At 61.6% G+C, this 21,735-nt stretch overlaps 1 protein-coding gene across 1 annotated transcript; it reads left to right on the top strand.

Annotated features, from left to right (window-relative positions):
* Window positions 1-4,147: 4,147 nt before the first annotated feature.
* SPDEF (SAM pointed domain containing ETS transcription factor) lies at window positions 4,148-19,061 on the top strand. Its single transcript, XM_054181284.1, has 6 exons — window positions 4,148-4,179; window positions 14,760-15,227; window positions 16,319-16,516; window positions 16,598-16,645; window positions 17,114-17,254; window positions 17,363-19,061. Exons 2-6 carry the CDS (start codon window positions 14,780-14,782, stop codon window positions 17,539-17,541), a joined length of 1,014 nt encoding a protein of 337 aa, XP_054037259.1. The 5' UTR covers window positions 4,148-4,179; window positions 14,760-14,779; the 3' UTR covers window positions 17,542-19,061.
* Window positions 19,062-21,735: the final 2,674 nt, after the last annotated feature.

The raw sequence follows: 21,735 nt of genomic DNA on the forward strand, positions 1-21,735 counted from the left end.
GCAAGGAGGGGGTAAGTGGGGACTTGATGGTCCCCCCCGTCCCTCCCTGAGCCGGGGACCCTGCTCCCGGGACCAGCCGTTCTGCCTCGCCCGCGGGGAGCGGGGCGGGAGGGAGCGGGTGACAGTGCCTGAGAAGCAGGTTTGTCAGAATTTTAAAGAGATCTAAATAAATAGCGATAAGGAAACAATTATTTAAAGAGCAAACAAATGGAAACTGCTAAATGCACTTTTTTTTTTTTTTTGCGCAGGTGAAGGGTGCAGGGCTGATGCCGTCAAATGCTGGGAGCGGGTCCCTGCAGGGGCTGGATCCTGTGGCCAGTGCTGGCCATGGTTAGTGGCCAGACTAGGGTGGGCTGGGCTGGAGGAGCCACCCTGGGGTGGGCAGATGGGGAAAGCACCGTCTGCTCAGCCTTCGGCTCCAGCCAGCCTGGAAATGAGCCTTGCCAGGACAAAATTTTGTTTCTCCCCACCAGGAAAAAGGTTTTACAGGTCATCTGAAAATGCCAAGCCTCAGGCGAGCCCGTTCCTGATGGGCTCAGGGTGCCACGGCTGAGTGCTGGGTCAGCGGGGACACGGGACAGGGATGTCCCAGGCTGGGTGGAGGGGGGGGTCTGCCACATGGATGCGTGCAAACCCACTGGCTTTGGCTTGCTCAAAGACCCTTGATGTGCTTCTTGCACCTCCTAAGTGGGGCTCGGGATCCTGCTCGTGTTTAAGACGGTGCAATGATTTGAGGCAGGGCCAGGCTGGAGCCGGAGAGTTGCTCCCCCTTCCCAGCCCCATTGCAGGGTGCTGGGGCTGCAGGGTCGGGGGTGCTCGTGGGGAACCCTGTTCCCCTCGTGTCCCCGGTTGCACCAGTGCCACATGCCCCGGAGATGCCGTTTCCCCCCTTCGGGGCCATGGCTGTCACTGTCAAGGCTTTGTTTCAAAGGGCAGCTTATTCCCATCCTTCCCCCCCCATGGCTTTTTTCATCAGCTTTTGGTTGGGGATTAGGCACGTGTTGACAGAACAAACATTTTGCTGCCCTCAAAATCCACCACTGAGGAGAGAAGTGACATCCTCACGCTGCCGGTGCCCCGAGCCAGCGCCGGGATGGGGAGAGCCCTTCAGGGGGAAAGCGGAGCCATTGCGGGTCACATCCTGCACCGGGGCTGGAGCCCGGCTCCCGCTCTCTTGCGGAGCATTAATCACTTTCTGCTTTAATATCCCATCCTGCGAAACCAGGGATGCCACTAAGGAATGCTGCCTGTCTCCGATGGGGCTTTGGCGTGCACTGGTGGCCCAGCTCTGCGTGTCCCCTGCCCATCTCCCTGCACTGGTCACAGTTTTGTCATCCCTGAGGTTCCTCGCGGGAGCTGCTGAGGCTGAGGATGCCCGTGAACTGTCCCCAGGAGCTTGTGTTTGCCGTGGAAAAGCAACTTCCTCCAAGCTTTGAGGCCACCCCAGCGCCTGGGGAGGGGGTGAAGGCGACACAAGCTGCTGTGACGCCCTGTCCCAAACCCCAGGAGCTTATTTGGGGTCCTGCCCCCCCCCCCGCCTTTTTGCCCACCAGACACCTCTGGTCCTGGCTCCCTGCTGAACCCCTGGGATGGGGGTGCCTGACGCGGGCGATGCTCGCTGGGAACGACACGTTTCCTTCGGAGCCGGGTGACTCATGGCTGAGTCACGGCTCGCTCTGCAGCAGCTCAGCGCTGTCTTCATCCCCAGCCTTCCCCCAGCGCCGCCCCCCCCCCCCCCAACCCCCCCAGGTTTTCCCCTGTCCCCACTGTGGTGTGCAAGATGCCGGGGGAGTGGGAACGCGGTGCCTTCGCCCCAGAGCCGTGACTCCATGCGATGCTGCAGGGCATGGAGCAGCCTCATCCCTCGTTGGGTCTTTGTCCTCTGTGTGGGGGGCACGGGGTTGTCCTCCCCGCTCTGCTCCCCTGGGAGCTGTAAACCTGGCTCAGCGGCGTTGGGGGCTTTCTGATCCCAAGAGCGATGGGAAGGGGGGGGGGCTCTGCGCCCTGCCGACCCCCCCCCCCGCCTTCCCTTCTCCATCCTGCCAGCTTACTTTGGGGCTGAGTTATGGATTTTAGGGTTATTTTTAGGGATTTCTCCCCTGGGACAAAGCCTTCTGCAGGCTCTCCTGGGGCGGAGAGCGCAGGACCCAAGGGGGAACCGCAGCCAAGAGCCCGTCCTGCTCTCCAGGGCATTGCGTGCTGCCCTGGCCCTCCTCGCCTTGGGGACCACTGGAGCTGCTCGTGCCACCCGCTGCCCCTTGGGAGGTGTTTCCCTGCCCCGGCAGCTCCCACGCTCCGCGGGACGGCCGCTCCGTGGGGCCGTTCTGCCCGAGGATCGTTTTGCATGCTGGGGTGGGGGGGAAAAAAGCAGCTGAAGAAGAAGAATGAATTTGCATTTCTTAATGGCAACCAGTGTGGGAAACAAAAGCCGCCGAGAGGGTTTCGCTGCCGCTCGCTCGGCCCTGCCAGCCGGCTGCTGTGTGAAAAGACAACATCCCGTCGGCTGGCGCGGCGCCCTGCCCGTCTCACCTGGCTGCCTCTCTGTGCCTGGGAACCGCCACACGGCCCCGAGCCCCCGCCGCGGGGAAGGGGGCGCCGGCCCCATCGCCCAGCCGTGCCACTGGCATGGACAGGCGACGGTGAGGAAAACAGGGTTACGGCGCTCGTGTGGGTTATTTTGGTTATTTCTCCCATCCCGGCTGGGATCTGGGGTTCGCGTGCCGATGCAGCAGCCATGGGGCTGGTGCATGGAGAAGCCCAGAGCAGGAGCCATCCCTGCACGTGGGTTTTCCCCCCCGCCAGTTTGCACCCCAAATCGCCGGTGATGGTGGCAGGGGGTGGCTGTGACCTTTCCTCATCCTCACCCTGCCGCTGAGCCGGGCGCACCCACGCCACCCTCAGCCCTCTCTTCCTGGCACCCACAGCCATTTCCAGGCTTTTAATCCCGAGAGACAAAAGCAGGAGTTTAAGGCCACCGGAGGAAGAAAAGAGCAGGGCTTTGAGCAAGGAACAGCAAACACGCCAGCGGATCCCGCTGCTCCCAGCCCGGCCAGGTGCCCCGCGACCCCCCCCGCCTGCGTCACCCGGGGTTGGCACTGGCAGGACTCAGCCTGGGGTGGGAGAACTGTCCCCGTGGGTGCCCGGAGAGGGAGGGGAGCAGGGAACTGGTGCTGCGGGCAGGGGGAGAGGCGGGATGGTGCGTTTGGGTGGGGAGTGGGTGGTCCAGGGGCTGGATTTGGGCTGGGAGGCCGGAGTCGTGCCAGCATCACCCTTGTGTCTTCATTCCCCGCCAGCTTGTCCTTCCCCGGCTGCCCCCCCACCGTGGTCAGACCCATGGAGCAGGGCTGTGGCACCCCAGAGCCAAACCTCGTCACCTCCTGCTGCCGCGGGGCACGAAGGAGTCTTTGCACGGGGCCAGGTGAGCACCAGCACCTCCGTGCTCAGCCGAGGGGTGGCTCTGGGACCTCCCGTGCCACCAGTGGAGTGCAGACCCCCATCCCTGCACCCCTGGATGGAACTGGGTTCTCCTGCATCCCCCTTTCTGCACCCTCAAGGGCTGCTCTGAAACGCGGGTGATGCCGTTTGCATCATGGTGCCATTAACTCTCTTTTCTCTCTCTCTCTTTTCTCTCTTTTCTCTCTCTTTTCTCTCTTTCTGTTTTCCTGTTTTCATTTTCCTTTGTTTTCCTTTTCCTTTTTTTTCCTTTTTTCTTTCCTTTTTTTTCTTTCTTTCCTTTTTTTCTTTCCTTTTTTTCCTTTCCTTTTTTTCCTTTCCTTTTTTTCCTTTCCTTTTTTTCCTTTCCTTTTTTTCCTTTCCTTTTTTTTCCTTTCCTTTTTTTCCTTTCCTTTTTTTCCTTTCCTTTTTTTCCTTTCCTTTTTTTCCTTTCCTTTTTTTCCTTTCCTTTTCCTTTTTTTTTCTTTCCTTTTCCTTTTTTTTTTTCCTTCTTTCTCTCAGGTCTCCCCGCCGCCGCACAGGGACACCGGGAGCTGCCTCGTGCAGCAGGGCCAGAGCAGCGGCCATGGACGGGAGCCCCGGCTCTTTTATCAGGGTGGGCCCCGCAGGCGGGTGCCAGCAGCAATAACTGCGGCTGTTTGCCTCAAGCACACACGCGTCCCCCGTAAATAGGGTTTATGGCAGCATCTGGGAGATGGGGAAGCCTGGAAGAGGCGGCCTGGGGAGGTAATAAAGAGGAGCGGCCCTGCTTGGCCCCGGGGCTGCTCAGGAAATGGGAGTATTTGACTGGGGTGAGGAGGAATTGGAGGGGATTCGGTTGGTTTCTGCTCCAGAGGAACTTTAGTGGTTTGAGAGCTCGGAAGATGCTCCCTGGTAGATCTGCGCAGGGTCGCCGCACAAATACAAAGCATGCCGGCTTCTCCATGTACACCTGAGAGTTCTTTCTCTCACGTTCTCTGGCCCTTTGGTTAACTTTGGCGTTGCAGCTCCGCTGGAAAGCCCTTGTCCCCCCCCACCCCAGGTTCCCTCCAAGTGTAATTTGGCTGATCTCCAGCTTGCTCCCGAACGCAGGAGGGTTTGCTCAGGGGACACCAGGAGCACTCGGTCCCGGTGGGTTCATGTGCCAGCGCCTGGTTCCCTCTCCCCGTGGCGGCAGCTATTTGTGCCCCTCTGCCGGGGGCTTCTGGGGGGGTCCCAGGGGAGCACAAGCAGCAGCTCAGCTGGATGCCAGTGTCTCTCTTCCCGCTGTTTGCTCCGGTTTGGTGGCACAGGGACGTTGTGCAGACACACCAGCTGTGGGAACCGTGACCAGAGGATGCTGCTCTGCAGCAACACCTCTCCTCCGAGCATCTCCAAAGCTCGTCTGCCAAAACCAGCCTGGCCGGAGCACCTCCCCGCAGAGCAGGACACGTAGTGGGACCGGTGAGCTGCGCAGAAGCAAGGGGACCTCTCCAAGGGTGGGCACTGAGTCGGGACTGCAGAGCAGACGGGAGCCGGGATGGAAAATGCAGCGGGTATTCCCACCTTCTGCCAAGCCCACTGCCCTTTTTGGGGAAAGAGGAGCTGGCAGGCAGTGGGCGAGACGTGTCTGAGACCCGCAGCCCTCGGGCCCTCTGCTCGTTCCTCCGTGCTCTGCTCCTGCCTTCGAGACTCTTTCTAGGATCGCAGGGAGCACTCCAGGCTCTTGACCTTCCATACATGCGTTGGCTTGAAATAACACACGAGCGAGAGCGCTAAACCTCTTGGTGCGGGCTGGGAGGAAATGAATTGCTGTTGGCAAACAGGCAGTGACGAGCAATTAAGATTACGGGCAGCAGGAGGGGAGTGAGCAGCCGCCGCTTCCCAACGGGACCTTCCTCCCGCACCGGTGGCTTCAGCCTCAGGATCCTGGGCTGTCCCTCACCCTGAGCAGGGATTCCCTGTGTCCTAGCGCTTTCCCGGTGGTTACTGATGAATTTGAAGGCTGGTTTCTGCCTTGGTCTCAGCCCGGCACTGAGAGCATCCCCCACTGGGAGCCCCTGTAGGTACCAGGGTGGGAGGATGGTGCTGGGGAGGTGGAAGCCCAAAGGACACTCGGTTCACCGGGGAGCATCCCTCCTGGTCACGCTGCCAGCCTGGAGCTGTGATGTGCTTCTTGGGACAAAAATACATGCCAGACCTGGGGCCGGTGTGGGTTGAGGTGCTGAGCGCTTCAGCTGTGGGTCCCCTGTGTTTGCAGCTGCAGGGCTGAGCCGGGGAAGCGTTAAAGGCATTTCAACCATTTCCAGTCTCCTTGGGTTCCAGTCTCCAAGCCCATCCTGCAGCCTGGGAGCTGGGATCCATCTCCTCTCTGAGCATCGCCTGGAGGCATGGACACGGGGTGCAGGATGAGGCCTCTCAGAGGGACCAAATCTTGTGGGTTTGCTTCTCACGGGGACCACCGCTGTCCCCAAACGCTGTGTGAGCCAAAGCAGAGGAAACCTCGCTGCTGCCGGGGACCAGGAAACGCCGCTCAGCTGGAGGACAAATCAGGCTCGATGGTCTCTGTGGTTTTTGCAGTGACATCAAGTGCCTTCAATAGTTTTATTATACATTATATGGCCGCTTATCTATTATTCTTGTGATGGAGCCAGAGATTAGCTGCAGGCAAATGGGCAGAGAGATTCTTCCAGGCTGATTCATGAGTCGTTTCCCCATCCCTCCCCTCCGGCCCTGTTCCCAATGGCTGAAGTTTCAGCTGTGGCAAAAGGCACCGGAATCAGAGCTGATGGGTTGACAGGGAGGACAAGGAAAAAGCATTGAAAACTGCGCACACGGGGCAGAGAAGCCAGACTTTATTTCCCCTCTTTTGTTGTTCCTCGGGTGTTGCAACCTCTTATTTTCCTGGTTTGCATATGCAAGCGGAGCTGTGCCGAACGCCGATTGCGAAAGGCGGCGGCGAGAGTGTGGCAGGGCCGGTGACACCGGCTGGCTGCAGCCACCAAACCTGCTTTGGGGGGGAAAGCAGAGGGCTCGTTTTGAGGCTTTTTGTCTGTTTTGGCAGCTCCCCGTGCTGTCCCGCCGGCCAGCTCTCCCCCAGCACAGCAGAGCAAATGTTTTTCCCTTTAATCGCTTTTGCTTATCGAAATCTCCAGCGCTAAGAGAGGCAGGGAAAGCTTTTTCAGACGTAGATATGAGTCAGGCGACAGGTTCCCAGACAGACCGGGATGACCCAGGTCTGGGATGCTCCGGAGCAGGGATCTGGCACTGGGCACCACCAGCGCATCCCCTCTGCCCGGTGACATCCTGCTCTCGCCCCGTGTCCCCGATCACCCTCTCCTCCGTGTTGCTCCTGGCTCCTTCGGGTGAACTGCTTTGACGTTTGTTTTGGTAACAAGTAGTAATTAAACCTAATAAATGAGGGAGAGCTGCGGGTGATGTCAGAGCGAGGAGGTGCAAATCCAGCTCCCACAAGCCATGCAAACCCCCCCTCCCCGAGCCAGCAGCCCGACCGCGGGGCAGCGGCACAGAGCTGCCGCGGGAAGGTGCAGGATGGCCACGGAGATTCCAAGCGGGGCTTGTGTGTGCGTGGGCGTAGAGTTTATACGTGGTTTTACTCTATATCTTAAGTTTCCACAGTCGCAATGCCTGTTTCCATGCTACGATAAAGGAATCCGTGCGTGGAGGGCTACGGCCTCGGCTCTGGTGCTGTGCTGGGATGCTTCTGCCCCTGGTTCCCGCATGGGGATGCTGGGGTGGGACACGGGAGCGGGGCTGGGTGCTGTGCACCATCCCCTAAGCCGGGCAGAGCTTCTGGTGCCCGCTGCTCCCGGCTTTCCAAGGGGCTCTGGCCGGGACCCGGCATCGTGGGTCAAACACAGGCAAGAGCGAGCCGGGGGGGGAGCTGCACGCTGGCAGCCCGACCTGCCGCAGCTCTCCGGAGCTTTGCGATGGGCTTTGGGGGATGCAGGATCAGGGCAGCGGTGCTAAGTCCTGCATGTGGTGCCTGGCCCGAAGCAGAGAGGAGAAGCTCCGAGGGGCGCAGGGGGCTCTGCTGTGGTTGCTGCAAGCCGTGGCCACTGCGGGGGGGCACTGGGTGGCCGGGACTCCCCTCCTGGCTGTGCCACATCCCCATCCCATGTGCCCACCCCGTGGCAAAGGATGGCCGGTGGTGTCCCCACCACAGCCACTTGCCCCCGCCATCCTCCCCAGCCCACCTCTTCCCCAACCACATCTTACGGGCCCAGCTGTGTTTACCAAAACAGGGGAGAAAAGCTTCCCTCAGACGGCAGGAGCCCTAATCTGGGGGGAACGTTTTCCCCACCGATAAGATAACATTGAGACGTTTCAAAAGGGAGGCAGAAACTCCTGGTGCTGCCGATAGCGTGGTGAAGCCCTTTGCCAACGCGCTGGGCGGGCCGGGGAAGCCGTAATGCAGGGGTCGCCTTCCTATGGGCTTTTATTTTCCCTCCGGGCAAACAGTTCCGATGGATGGCTTATCGGCCGTGCCGCGCCGCTGCCGCGCACCGGCCCCAGGGTCAGGGCAGCCGAGAGATGCTGGATCCGCCGTGGCACTTTCCATGGGCCGGGGATGCAAAGCCCGGGTGCGACGGCCACTCGGCTGCCAGGATTCAGTGACGTGGGTCCGACCCGGGTTGCACCGTGGGTGTTTGCGGCCGAGGTTTTGCCTGACGTGGGTTTTTAGGGCATGGAGTTTCATTTCAGCAGCGCTACGTGCGCAGGAGAACTGCCTGAACTGCCCTGAGTTCTTCACGTGTTAAAAAAAAGACAGTAAATACCAACTCGGTGTCTGTCTCGGTTAAAACAGCTTTTTCCTGCTTATGCCGGTGGGGACAACCCAGGCCCGGAGCGCTGCACGTTCCGGCCGTGCCCCCGGCGCCCTGTCCTGCCCGAAGGCAGCAGCAACGCGGACCCCGGGGAGGAGACGCTGCCGTATCCCTGGCGTGAGGGATGCCTTGCTTGGTGTGAGGGGCTCCTTTTGTCCCCAACGGGCTCCGAGCATCCTTGCTCGCAGTCTCCATTGCAAGCCCCATGTGGCCGCAGCACTTGTGTTGGGGATGCTCCCGGGGTATCGGTCGGGGATGCTCCTGGGGTATCATTTGGGGATGCTCTGGGGGTATCATTCGGGGATGCTCCTGGCCCCAGCCCAGCCCAGCCCATGCCGGGGGAGCGATGTCATGCTGCAGGGTCCAGCCAGGGATTCTCATGTACCCAACAGGTCCCCGTGCCGCAGAGACCAGGAGGAGCCTTTGGTCTCGGCCCTGCAGCGTCCCCGTCTTCTGGGTGGGTGTCCCAGACGAGAGTGGGAAGGGGTTAATGGTGCCCGGATTTGCCGCACTCCCCTCCCAGGGCCCATTCGGGTCCCAGCCCGGTGTCTCAACGCACCCCTCAAGGGTTAACCTCGGCTTGGGCTATTCAAACACCTCCAGCTGAGGTAAGCACCCAGCTTGTTTGTTCAGGTAAATAAGGAAGGAATTAGATATAATGGGCAAAGGAGGCATTTGGTGAGCACCTTGCACTCGGCTTGGCTGCCGGCTTCACTCTCACATTCCTCCACACGGCTGCCGGCTGGCTTCATCCCTCTGCTGCCCTCGGAGACGCTCGGGGTGCCCCGTCCTTGTCCCAGTCCCCATCCCGCCGGTGCCTGCCGAGAGCCGATGCGGCTCAGCCCGGCCGCCCTGTTGCCACGGGGCCGGCGTTGAGCCGGGCAGGGTGCTGCTGGCCGCCCTCCCTGCCGGTGCTGGGGCTCCTCGCTTCGAGCCATGCCTGCCCCGGCCACCGTGCCGAGCACCGTGGGGACACCTCTTCCCACCCTACGCCAGGACACATGCGGTTTCTGAGCCGCCCGTGCACCCTCAAGGTAAGTCCCCGTGTTGCTGCTGCGACCCTCCCCGATGCCCCACCAGCACCCACCTTCTCTCCCGGGCTCCCACAGCCCTTTTGGCACCGATTTGGGGTGGATGCGATGCTGTCGCCTGTCTGTGAGCATCCCGTCCCCCGGCACCTCGTACTTCCAGGTGCCGTTAGGGCTAAATAGGGACAGGTTGTCCCCTGGCACGGGATTCCTAGCACTTCTCGGGATGGTGTCACCTGAAATATAATGGGATCTGCCAACTTTGTGTCTTTGCAACCCCCTCCTACTTGGGCGAGGAAGGTGGGACAGGAGCCAGGGCTGCTGTGGCCGTCTCTTTCCGAGCCCACCCAGTCCCAGCAGGGACACCGGGGAGGGTCCTGCGAGCCCCTGTGCCTGGTGGGAAGCAGGGGACAATGTCCTTTGGGGCACTGTGTGACCGATAAGCAGCCAGAGCCCTTTACAGAGTGTCCTGGGTGGCCACTGAGGAGCTGCCGGCTCAGGGGTGTCTCTGCGAAGCACTTTGAACTCCTTTACCAAACCTGCACCATCTCAGCGCTGCTCTGCTTTGCCGCTGGGTATTTTTTTTTTTTTTTTTTTTTTTTTTTTTTTTGTCAGCGCTAAAGGCACGTTGGCTCTAGGTTTGATTTTGATGGTTCTGCTCGGTTAGTGAAACACAAACGCCGCTCGGCTGCCAAATCCCCCACAATACGGGCTTTCTCATGGGCAGGGAGCGCGCGGGGGAGGAAGGTGCTGCTATAAATAGGGGCTCCCTGGCCCCGCATGGGGAACACCAAGCTCTGCTGCTCAGCTGGGGGACACCGAGCTCCGGGGCTTTGGTCAGGCCACCCGGTTCTGCCCATCCCCGCCCCCCCCCCGCTGCTGTTTGCCTCCCTGCGCCGATGGAGAGGGCGTCCTGACCCGGGCCCTGGGGACCCGTGGGGACGCTTGGTCCCCGCGCCAGCACCCATGCAGGTAACGGCAGGAGGAGCCATGGGGGGTGTCTTGGAGGTGTTGGAGAAGGCTGGGGGGGGTGGAGCTGGGGGTCCAGGACCCCCGGGATGGGCGGCATCCCTCCTGTGCATACATCCAACATGAGTCCTGGGCTTGCCCTGGCCCCAGAGCCAGACGCCCGGGCTGTCACACCCCAGCCCCCCCACCCCGAGCGCCATCCCAAGCCCCTGCCCCGTCTGCGGGCAGATTTTGGCCAATCCTTCCTTCCTTCCTCCACCCCGAGATAAAGGGCTGCGTGGCACAGGCAGGGTTTGGCAGCCGGGCGGGACGTGGCACGGTGAGGCTGGCAGGGAGGGTGGGACGGGCTGGCAGGACCCCAGATCCGCAGCCTCCAAGCACCCGGCCGTCTGCTGCAGCCCAGGCTCCTGTGGGGACCTCGGCGTCCCTTTGCCTGCTTCGTCTGGGCCTCATAAAATAGTTCGTGTCTTCTCCAGGCCGGCAGCCTTCTGGCTCCATCGCCTCCCAGGGAGGAGGTCAGGGCAAGACGTGCTGAGTCAGACCAGAAAACAGGGAAAACCTGCCTAAATCCCAGCCCTAGATGGGCCTTTGGGCAGAGAGGATTGCTGGGTGCATGGCGTCCCCGTCCTCTCCCACCCCCGGGGGAGAGGCCACATGGGGCAGGTGAAGCTGAAAGGATCCGATAAGGACAAATCCCAGTGTCTGCAGGGCTGCTCCGGGCAGTCTGGCACAGCTCTGGATCCCGCACATCTCCGGTTCCTCCCCGGAGAGCACAGCACGTCCCCGTCCCTGTCCCCATCCCCAGCTAGGGGGCTGGAGGTGACCCTGGAGCCTGCCCCACCACCCTGGCTGCCCGGGGAGGGCTTTCGGAAGCGCCTGGGGATTTGGGAGACATCCTGGGTGCCGCGGGCAGCACCTCCTCCCACAGCGGGCCAACCTCTGCCGGTCCCACGGAGCTTCCCAAGCCGTGCTCCGGCACAACCTGTTTAACTGCAGATTTAATTTTAATTAACGGACCCATTGTTTGAGGGTGGTGGTTGGGTGGATTTCTTTTTTTTCTTTTTTTTTTTTTTTTTTTCTGGTTCCCAAGGGCTGATCCCAGCTCTCCCCCGGCGCTGGTGCCGGCGTTGCTGCCCTGGGCGATGGTGGGTTGCGTTTGCCAGGAGAGCTCGGGGTGATGCAGAAGGTCCTTGTCCCCATCCGCATCCCCCTGGGCTGTGGCATCCGCTGCTTCCCCCGGCTCCGGATGGGGCTGAGCCGCTGCAACCCCGTGGCACTGAGACATGACCCAGCACCACCCGAACCCGTGGGGTTACTGCTGGCCCCACACCACGGGAGCCCCATCCCAGCCCCACTGCCCTGGGATTTCTGCTCGAAGGGAATGTCCGGGTTTGTTCTCTCAGCCGCTGGGGGCCGGGCTGTCGTGGTGCCCTTCGGCAGCCGCTGCTGTCTTTTCCTCCTCGTGCTGCCCGGGAAAACGAGCCCCTGCACCTCACCCCCATCCCAGCTGGTCGGGGTGTCCCCTCCTTATCCATGGGTAGCACCAAGGAGCGATGCAGGGGATGGCTCGGGGATGGCAGCTACCTCCCGGCGATGCCCCGGTGGCGGAGCTTAGTTGCGGGCACAGAGGAAGAGTGGGGGGGACTCGATGGCTCCATCCCGGTTTAGGGTCTGCTCTGCACCGGAGCCTCGCCTGCCCGTGACAGGGTCACAGGCAGCGCCGGTGCGTGGGGAGGGTGCTGGGGCAGTGGAGGGTGTCCCACAGGCAGCACCCCGCTCTGCCTGGCACCCCAGGGACGGCACCGCTCACACTCGGAGCCTCCCCACCGGCTGCTGAGCTCCCCCCACCTGGCACCGGTCTAGTGGGAGACGTCCCTGCCCAGGGCACGGGGGTGGAACGAGATGATCTTTAAAGTCCCATTCTATGAGTCTGTGATCTCGGTCCCTGCGTGCTCACGGACGCAAAACCTCAGGGACCTGTTGGGCTTTTGTGACTCGGTGCAAGCTGTTTAAAGTGCTGTAAGAGCCAATTCCCCGATCACCTCCCCCCTTGCCTGCAGCAGCAGGATGAGCACCACATTCCATTGGTGTGGCTTTGCCGTAGGCGAGCTCCGGTGCGAAGCCCATGGGACCGGGACCGTGCTCAGCGCCGGCAGCGGGCACAAGGCAGGGAGCGTTTGCCAGGGCTGATGCAATTACCAGCACGGCCCTATTTATCTTGGGCGGGGAACATGAAAGTTTTTGGGGTGCTCCCAGTGAGCATCTCGATGCAGCTGCGTCTGCCCCTGCTGCTCTCCTTTTCCAGGGAAAAGCAAAAAGGGAGAGGAGACGGAAAGAGCTGCCCGAAGTGGCTTCTTAGAGCAAACAGGTCCCCACCCAGCCCGGCCGCCTGCGTGCCACAGTGGGAGAAAGTCAAACAAAGGCCCCCGCCCTGAGAGTACAACACCGTTTGGCAGCTGATTGCTCAGGCTTTCGGGGCCACTTGCCCAAGGGATCGGGTCCTTCTGGTCCCCACTGGGAGGATGGGGATGGGGATGGGGCCATCCATCCTGCCACGTACCCAGGGATGGCTCTGGCTTAAGGCTACGGGAACGAAGCCCGGCGGAGGTGGGATGGGTGGAGGATGCACCACGAGCCCAGAGCATCCTGGAGGCACTGGGGATGAGACCCCCGTCCCCTCCCCATAAAACCCCTGCGGCCAGCACTGTGCGGTGAGCTGGAGCTGCACAAGCTGTTACCGCTTCCCTTTTGTGCCGGGAGCAGCGTGAGGCTGGATTTAGGGCTGATCTCCTAAAGCTCTTCTTTTAATCCAGAGCAAATCAAGGAGAGGTTTGGAAGCCGGCGCCATCTCTCAGGGAAACTGTTTGGGCGGCGGGGGCAGCTCGGTGGTGTGGGCGACCCTTCTCCCTCCTCCTCCTCGCTTCCGTGCCACCAAAACCCCTCGGGGACGTGGGCTGGAGCTCCCAAACCCACAACCCCTACGGGTCCCTGTGGGATCAGGCTGGTGTGGGTGCTGTTTGGGTGGCCAGTGTTCCTCCATGTGTTTGTCCAAGGTTTTTTTGGCTTTGACAAGGGTTAAACGATGGGCAGAGCTTCCCCGTGGTGCAGGTGATGCAGAGCTTCAAAAACCATATTCTGAGGGCATTAAAATCCTCAGCAAGTGCATTAAACTCATCCCCACCGGTCTCACTGCGGTTAACGGGGTCACAGCGCATGGCTATTAATGACATCTAATTAACGCCTGGGGAGCAGAGCGGGCCCCGGAGCGCGACGCCGTGTGGCGTTCGGCACAGCAGAGGTGGGGGACGGTTAACGCGCCGTTCTGGGCGCTCGCGTCCCTCCCACGCCAAGCAGCCGGCTGCTCGGCTCCCCGCGCTCGAGTGCCCAATGGTGTATTTTCATTTTTAGTCTTTCAAACTGTTTTTTCCCCCCCCTCTCAGCTGGGATTTAGAGCAAACAGGGCCCCCCTTTGCCTGGCCACTGTCCCCCATCCCCCTTTGGGGGCTGCTTGGTTTCCTTAGTGGGGATTGAGGTTGGTTCAGGCTTTGCACGCTCCTTTTTTTTATTGTAGGTTCTGTTGCAAAAGCTGCTACTTTTTCTGCTTTTATATCACCGATTTGGGGTGTTTTTGTCTTTTCTTCTTGTAAAAAGGAATGCCGGAGGCAGGCAAGGAGCTCGGCAGTGCCCTGGCCGTGCCCATCGCCAGCCTGTCCCCTGGCGGGGGCTTTCTCTTCCCAAAGCCTCCCATGGCTCTTGGGGAGGTTTCTCCACGGATGGAGCCGTTCCCTGGTGTTGCCATGGAAATTCAGCAGGCTCATCCTCTTCTCCACGGCCTCCAGGACTCCCCACGTACCAGAGACAGATGGGGACGGGCTGATTTTGGGTAGCTTTTCCTTGCAAGAGGGTAAAAGGAAAGTTCTCGTTCGGGGGTTGGCAGCAGCAGCCGAGAGCTGGGTGCTGCGGTGCTGGGCTCGGTCCCCAGCCCAGGAGAGCTGGGTTTGGGTGCCATCACCACCGGAGCACCCTCGGGTGAAAGCAGCAGGTGATGTTTCCCACTCACAGAAACGTGCCTGTGTGGTTTGGACACCCCGCAGCCCTTCATGCCCATGGGCCACCCTCCATGGGTGCCTTGGAGACCTTCCAGCATCCCTCACTGCCTCCTGCAAGGGCGTTCAGCCCCGGCTGGGACTGAACTGCTGCCAACCCGGTGTGCAATTCAGAGCAAGACCCTAAATCCCATGGTGCTCAGGACCCGCTTGTCCCCCGGGCTCCTTCTCCTTGCCGGCTGCTGCGTCTGGCCCTCCCAAAATGAGGAGAGCCCCCCCAACCCCATGGCTGACCCCAAGCCTGCATTCATCCGAGGGCTCGCAGGGCACCGTGGGTCTCTTTGGAGGTTTTTTTTTCCCCTCTAACAGGCTTAGTTCCTCCCTTTGTGCCTGGCCGCTGGGCGGGAAGGCAGGAATCGGTGCCGGGGTGAGCCTCCCCTCTTCTCCTCTCCCGGCAGGTTCGGAGCTGAGCGGAGGGATGGGCAGCACCAGCCCCGGGCTGACCGCTCTGCCCCACGGCCGCCTGGCCCGGCCGGATCCTGCCCTGCTGCCCCCGCCGTGGGACCCCGACAAGCGGAGCTGGGGCTGCCCGGAGAGCCCCAGCCCCCCCGCCACCCCCGAGCAGCCCCTGCCTGCCTTCTGCCTGCACTACTTCGACATGCTCTACCCGGAGGACATCGCCTGGGCCACCAAGGGCGTGGGGGAACCCTCCCAAAGCAGTGCCCAGGGGGGGCGAGGGGAGGCGCAGAAGGAGCCCGAGCAATGTCCCATCATCGACAGCCAGGGCTTGGGGCTGGGGACCGAGGGGGACCTGCAGGCCAGCCTGCACCTGGAGGAGCACTCGCTGGAGCAAGTGCAGAGCATGGTGGTGGGCGAAGTGCTGAAGGACATCGAGACGGCCTGCAAGCTCCTCAACATCGCCGCAGGTGGGTGCCCCCCCAGCCCTCCCCAGGTGTCTGTGGGTAGGGTCAGCCCTGCCATGGGGTGCAGCGAGGGAGGGATGTGCCGGTGTGGGGACTAAAGCCATGATGTGGGGACTAACGCCATGGTGCGGGGACTAACGCCATGCTGCAGCTTGGGGTTTACAACCAGGAGCTGGGGTTTTGGGGAGCACAGCTTCTGCCTGGCTCCCCTGCCGGCATCACTCCAGGGCTGTTTGCTAATGCCCAGGGATGCCAAAAAATGCCCCTCTGCCCTCGCTGTCTCTGACTTAACCTTAGGCAGGGGTTAGCAGGGCTTCACGCACAGCCCTGGGCTGGGTCTGGGGTGCCGGGGTGACCCAGTGGTGCCACAGAGCCGGGGAGGTGCAGGGACACAGTGACCTGATGCTGAGCCCGTCCCCTCCCCTGAGCTGGGGGTTCCTTCCCCCCGAGGGCATCGTTTTCGAGGTGCTTTTCTGACCACCTGGGGATGGTGTGTGGTAGCAAGGAGCCAACAGCGTGACTTTTATTATCCTTTTCTCTACCCCATTTTCCCTGGGACGTGGGGAACAGGCAGATGAGTGTGTGGGGTTGGGGACAGCCTGGAGCGAGCTGGTGTCACCTGTGCTGGGCAAGGGGATGGGCGTGAGGGGAGCAGGACAGCCCAGGACAAAGTTCCCTGGGGTGTTGCTGCCATGGGATATCTCTGGGGTGTTCTCAGGGCATCGCTGCCATGGGGCATCACTGGGGTATTGTCCTCGGGGCATCGCTGCCGTGACACAAGCAGTCTCAGGATGTGCTTAGGTTTATACAGGCTCTGCCACCCACTCCCTTGAAGCATTTGGTGTCACCAGGGATGGTGCAGGGAGCAAGCGGGGCTCCAGAAGGCTGTGTGAGGCTTCCCAAAGCAAAGGAGGTGGCAAGGGGACAGTGTGTCCCGGGGGACCAGGGCAGGCTGGGAGCTGGGTGCTGCCACCCTGCTGGGTGATGCTGCAGCAGAGCAGGAGGGACCAGGTTCCTGGGGCTGTGTGGGGTGAGATGAGTTTCCCCGGGCTTTGCCCATGTTGTCACCGGCCGGGCTCCCCCTCTGCCTCCAGACCCCGCGGACTGGAGCCCCGGCAACGTGCAGAAGTGGATCCTGTGGACAGAGCACCAGTACCGGCTGCCGCAGATCGGGAAGTCCTTCCAGGAGCTGTCGGGAAAGGACTTGTGTGCCATGTCCGAGGAGCAGTTCTGCCAGCGTTCGCCCGCCTGCGGCGACATCCTGCATGCCCACCTCGACATCTGGAAGTCCGGTAGGCGCGGGGGACCGGGAGGGAGCTGGGAGGGGGGGCGATGCTCCGCAGCTCCTCTGACCGCCCGCTCTTCCCTTCCAGCTGCCTGGATGAAGGAAAAAGCTGCCCCGGGAGATGTCAGATACTGCGGTGAGTTCTGCGCGGGCTCAGCTCCACTGGCCTCGCTTCTGCCTCAGACAGGTCCGGGGTGTTTGAGAGGTCACTCCATGCTTAATTGCAATTATCTGGTGCGTTGGAGCGGCTGCTGCAGCAGCATCCGTGTGCCTGCACTCCCTCCGTCCCGGAGCAGCCGCTGGGCTGTCTGCAAGGTGCAGCGAAGGGGAAATGGCCGCGACACCCTCTCCAGCCCCATCCCACACCCCGTGCATCCCTGTGGGGCTGCGCAAGGGCAGGACGGAGCTGTTTTCCCTGCTCCAAGATGGGGAGGAGAAAGCGGTGCTTCCAGACCCAGCGCCTGGACTGAGTCTCCAGAGACCCACAGGCATCGGGCCGTGTTTTCCCGGATGAGGACTCCGTGTGGGTCCCTGGGGTGGTGCAAAGCAGCGAGACCTCTTTTTTCCCTCCCATCTCACCGACCCCTGTCCCTTCCCGCGGCAGGAGGTGACACCAGCTGGGCGGACAGCGAGGTGGACTCGTCCTGCGCCGGCCAACCCATCCACCTCTGGCAGTTCCTCAAAGAGCTGCTGCTGAAGCCCCACAACTACGGCCGCTTCATCCGCTGGCTCAACAAGGAGAAAGGTGGGTGGGTGGGTGGGTGCTCCGGTGGCCCTGGGGCGGGTGCTGGCAGGGCTTGGGGCAGGGACAGCAGAGGCCGTAACTCCCCGCCGTGCCCTGCTCCCCTCCCAGGCATCTTCAAGATCGAGGACTCGGCACAAGTGGCCCGTCTGTGGGGCATCCGGAAGAACCGCCCGGCCATGAACTACGACAAGCTGAGCCGCTCCATCCGGCAGTATTACAAGAAAGGCATCATCCGGAAACCCGACATCTCCCAGCGCCTCGTCTACCAGTTTGTCCACCCGGTCTGAGCGGCGGCAGAGGGACAGGCTGAGCCCCAGGAGGGACAGGGGACCTTCGCCGCCCCCCTCTGCCTCCCAGCCACAGGAACCACCTTCCAGCGCTAAGGACCACAGCTGGGGTGCCGAGAGGCTCAATCCCCCCCAGGACCTACTGGCGACGGGCTGTGGGACCCCCCCCTTCACTCCCCAGCCTCGGAAGGGAGGGATGAGCCCCCAGCTGAGGGACCAGCACCCTCACCTCCTGCCAGCGCTCCCAGGGGAGGGCGGACATGGACTTTGGGGCTGGCGGAGAAGGTGTGGGGTTGATCGGGGTGACATAAAGGCGGGTGAATCTGTGGGTGTCACAAGGGCCCCCCACAGCCCTGGTGCCCTTCAGCAGGGATCCAAGGTGGGCACGTGGTCACCCAGGGGAGGAGCTGGGGGATGCAGGACTCCTGCCCCCAGCTCTCCTGTCCCCTGGCACGTTGTCCTCTCACCCCACAGCCCCGGGGCATCATCAGGACACAGGGGTCAAGGGCACGTCCCAGCAGAAGACCTCAACATCCCCACGGCACCATGCCCCAGGGATGCTTTGGTGGGGGGAACAACACTGTTGGGGTCACAGTCCCTTCCAGCTGGATCCTGTCCCCATGCCACCACCGGCCCGGCTGTGGGACTGGCTGCCCTCGGTGCCCACCAGGAGTGACCCTGTGTGCTGGATTTACCCCAAAAGGCAGCTCCTGGCCCTCAGCCCTGTTCGGGGTCGGGGGGCAGCGTGGCGGGGGGCTCTGCCCTCTGCTGCACCCCAACACTCAGCCGCGAAGAAAGGGGCTGCCCCGATTTCAGGCACAGGGGGGACAGTGGCCGGGCTCGTCCCTCCCTCCCGGGCACTGGCTGCGGGTGGCTTCGCCCCGGCCATTGTTCGGGGAGGACAAAGCCCAGGCGCGTGAGCAGGGACAATGGCACCCGCAGGGACAATGGCACCCACAGCTGCTCCTCGGCCGGGCTCTCTCTGACCCCATCTGTGCGGGAGCAGCCTGGCACCGGCGGCACCGCAGCACCCAGGGGTGCTGCCGGCCACGGGGGCTGGGGGCTGGGTAACTGAGGACCATGGGCACCTCCTCGGGATGGGTGTACCCCCCCCCCCTTCACTTCCTGCTCGGTTTCTCCCCTCCGCAGGGATTTGGGGCTGAAAATGGGCGTTTTGCAAAGGGAGCAGCTGTAAGACGTGGGTGAGGGGCTGCGCACTTTGGGGCATCCCGGCAGGAACGAGGGGTCCCTCGAGCCGGGTCCCCCATCCCTGGACACGGGGCCACCCAGAGCCCCCCGAAGCCCCCAGGTCCTTGGCCCTGGCACCGGGCTCTTCCCTTGATTTGGATTTTATTTGGACTGCCTGATTCCTGAGTTTGGGAAAAGGGAGATGGCGGCTTTGCCGCTTCCCTCTGGATGGTAAATCTGAAACGCAACCCGCTGAGCCCGGACTGGGATGGAAAACTGGGGATTGCCTAAAGTGCACGTTTCACGAGAGTCTGAGTTACCTGCTGATGTTGATCTTTTATATTATATTTTTTTTTATTTGTTTATTTGCTTTTTGGTTTTGGCTGGTGGCAAATTGCGGTTTAGTTTCAAATGACGAGGGTAGACAGGTGGCCCGGGTACCCACGAGATGCTTTGTGGGAGGGAAAAAAAGCCACCTGGTTGTTGGTCTTTTGTTTTTAACTTAAAATAGCTGCCTGTAACAGCTCCTGCCTCTTTCTTTTTGTTCTGCCTGTGTCATACTCTTCACACGGCAGAGGAGTGGATGCGCTTCGGCCAGCCTTGCAATCATCCCGGCCGGAGGGATGGAGGGCGGCCGGAGGGAGGAGAGGAGCAGGAGAAAAAACTGCCTTGGCCTCTGGAGAAGTGGGGGGAGGAAAAAAAAAAAAAGAAATAGGGGGGGTAGGGAGGGGAAAGCAAAAGGTGTCTTGTGATTTCCTGCGTGTGACTGACGCTCTTGTGTGGGGAGCACCGTGAGGATGGGCTGGGGGTGATGGTGTCCCAAATCCCGTGTCCTTCTTGCAGGTCCTTTGGTTGGGGGGGATGGAGGCATGGGGGATTTTTGCATCCCTGTGGGGAAGGTGGGACGGAAGGGGGTTAAACGGCGAGAAAAGCCGCTACCGGCTGGGGAGGGTACACCCGGGGACACGGTGTCCCCAGGGATGCGGGGACCTGACCCAGGAGATGCCCACTGCAGCGGGACGGGCAGCCAGCGCCACAGGGGTTTCCCCCAAACCCCGTGCAGCTCCAGCCCCTAAATAAAGGAAAATAAATCCGTTTTCTCTGCCCTCTCCCCACCAGGAGCCCAGGGAGTCACCCCACACTCCCTCCACCCCATCTCCCTGTGTCGCTGCCCTGTCCTGGGGCTGCCCCGGCTCTCCGGGGAGGGCAGAGGCGTGGGTGACCTCCAGATCGGTTTTCCCAAGGTTTCAAGGCTCGTCGGCAGCCTGGGGGGCTCTATCCCCTCGGCCAGTGCCCGCTCGCCATGCTGGGGCCTTCCCGTCTGCCCCTGCCCAGGGTACCGGGGAGCGCTGGGTCGGGGGCTGCTGCTTTTGCTGGTGCTGGGAATGGCCCCCCAAAACTGCTTTATCTCGAATCCCCCCGTGGGCTTCAGGGGGCTTTTCCTGGCACGTTGGCATGGGGGTCCCCAAAATCAGTGTCTGCTCCCCGCCTCCCGCAGCCCCCTTGCCCCCAGGACCCCAGCAATGCATCTGAGCCCCCCCATCCCACTGCACCCCAAAGCCTCAGGGAGGGGGTGTCCCTACCTGGGGGTGCAGCGGCGGCGACTGTGGCTCCCCGGGGCACGGGGGACTCGAGCACCCACCTCGGGTGCGGGGTCCATAACCCCGACATCGCCTCCACGGGGGACGAGACCGGCGCATGGAGCCAAACGAGGACCCAGACCCGGAGGACGCTTACAGAGCTCAGTTATTTTCGCTTGCTGCTTTTTGTTGTTGTATCCACAGTAATACAATCACGATATATATATATATATTATATATATACTTCTTAAATTACACAATCAATGTACAAAAAACCGGGGTGCATTGCTGAGACAGGTGGTCGGTTGGGTTTTTTCTGACTTTTTTTTTTTGTGGTTTGTTCTTTTTTTTTTCCCATTTGCGTATCTGGCAGGGGATGCGCGGCCGGGTGGCTCTCGCCCACCGTGCCCCAGCACATGGTGCATCTCCTGCCTCCGCGAGAACACTTGATCCCTGGGGCCAAAAAATTCACGAACCCACGGAGGGGGCAGGAGAGGAGAGGGAGGAGCGTGCGGGAAGACGACGGCATCGATGCTGCTGAGGGTGATGGTATGGAAAACAAATGAGGGATGATCCGTAGGGAAGAGCTCGGGGTGGTGAATGTGCCCGCATTGGGGCGACCGTGCTGGGTGGCAGTGCGCGTGGATGCTGAGGGGGCTCCAGTCCATGTCGTGGCCATTTGCAGGAGGGGCAGAGCCCCCTGGGGAAAAGCAAAGGGCAAAGCCTGTGGCCGTTCCCCTGCTTTGGCGTGTCTTGTTTTGGGATGTCTTCTCCAGGCAGCTGCTTTGCTGCCCGGGCTGGGGTCTGCTGCCTGCCCCGAGCCCTCCTCGTCCTCCGGCTGCCTGCAGCTCCCACCGGCTCCATGCAAGGCTGGACATTCCTAATCCCCCATACCTGCTCTGCTCCTGCCTCTCTTCAGGAAGGGGACAGATGGGGACCGTCCCCAGCAGGATCCAAGCCGGTCCCCGCTATCCCAGGCTGGGCATGAAGGTGCTTCCAGCAGCTTTGGGCTGCGGGTGGGTCCTTCTCGGCACAGTGGTGGATTTTAGGGCCATCTCGCCCTGGATCTGGTGATCGTTGATGATCGCCCTTGCAAAGGGCGATGCTGCTCCCTGCAGCACACGTGGGGCATCAGCTCGGGAGCCTCCACCTGCTCCGGAAACATTGGCAGCCCAGATGCGAGGAGGAGAAAGCTGAGGAGATGCCACCAAGCTCCATGGCAGGGCTGGTCCCACCTCACCCGGGCATCTCCACCTGCCATCAGCTCTGCCTGTGAGCAGGGACCTGCCCGCCGATGGGGCCGGGTGGCTGTGGGGCAGGAGGGGACATTTGCCCCCTTCCTTCAGGGAGGGAGGATGAACTTGGGGGAAGAACATGGAAACGCCAAAAAAGATGGAGTCAGACTCCATTCCCTCTTATTTTTGGG

The sequence above is a fragment of the Rissa tridactyla genome, chromosome 21, assembly GCF_028500815.1.
Source record: "Rissa tridactyla isolate bRisTri1 chromosome 21, bRisTri1.patW.cur.20221130, whole genome shotgun sequence".
Lineage (NCBI taxonomy): Eukaryota > Metazoa > Chordata > Aves > Charadriiformes > Laridae > Rissa > Rissa tridactyla.

Excerpts from the sequence above, each read along its gene's own strand:
- SPDEF (XM_054181284.1), top strand. The coding sequence starts at position 14,780 with ATGGGCAGCACCAGCCCCGGGCTGACCGCTCTGCCCCACGGCCGCCTG. Across the intron at positions 15,228-16,318 it reads GCTCCTCAACATCGCCGCAG|ACCCCGCGGACTGGAGCCCC; the intron begins GTGGGTGCCCCC and ends CTCTGCCTCCAG. Across the intron at positions 16,646-17,113 it reads GGGAGATGTCAGATACTGCG|GAGGTGACACCAGCTGGGCG; the intron begins GTGAGTTCTGCG and ends TTCCCGCGGCAG.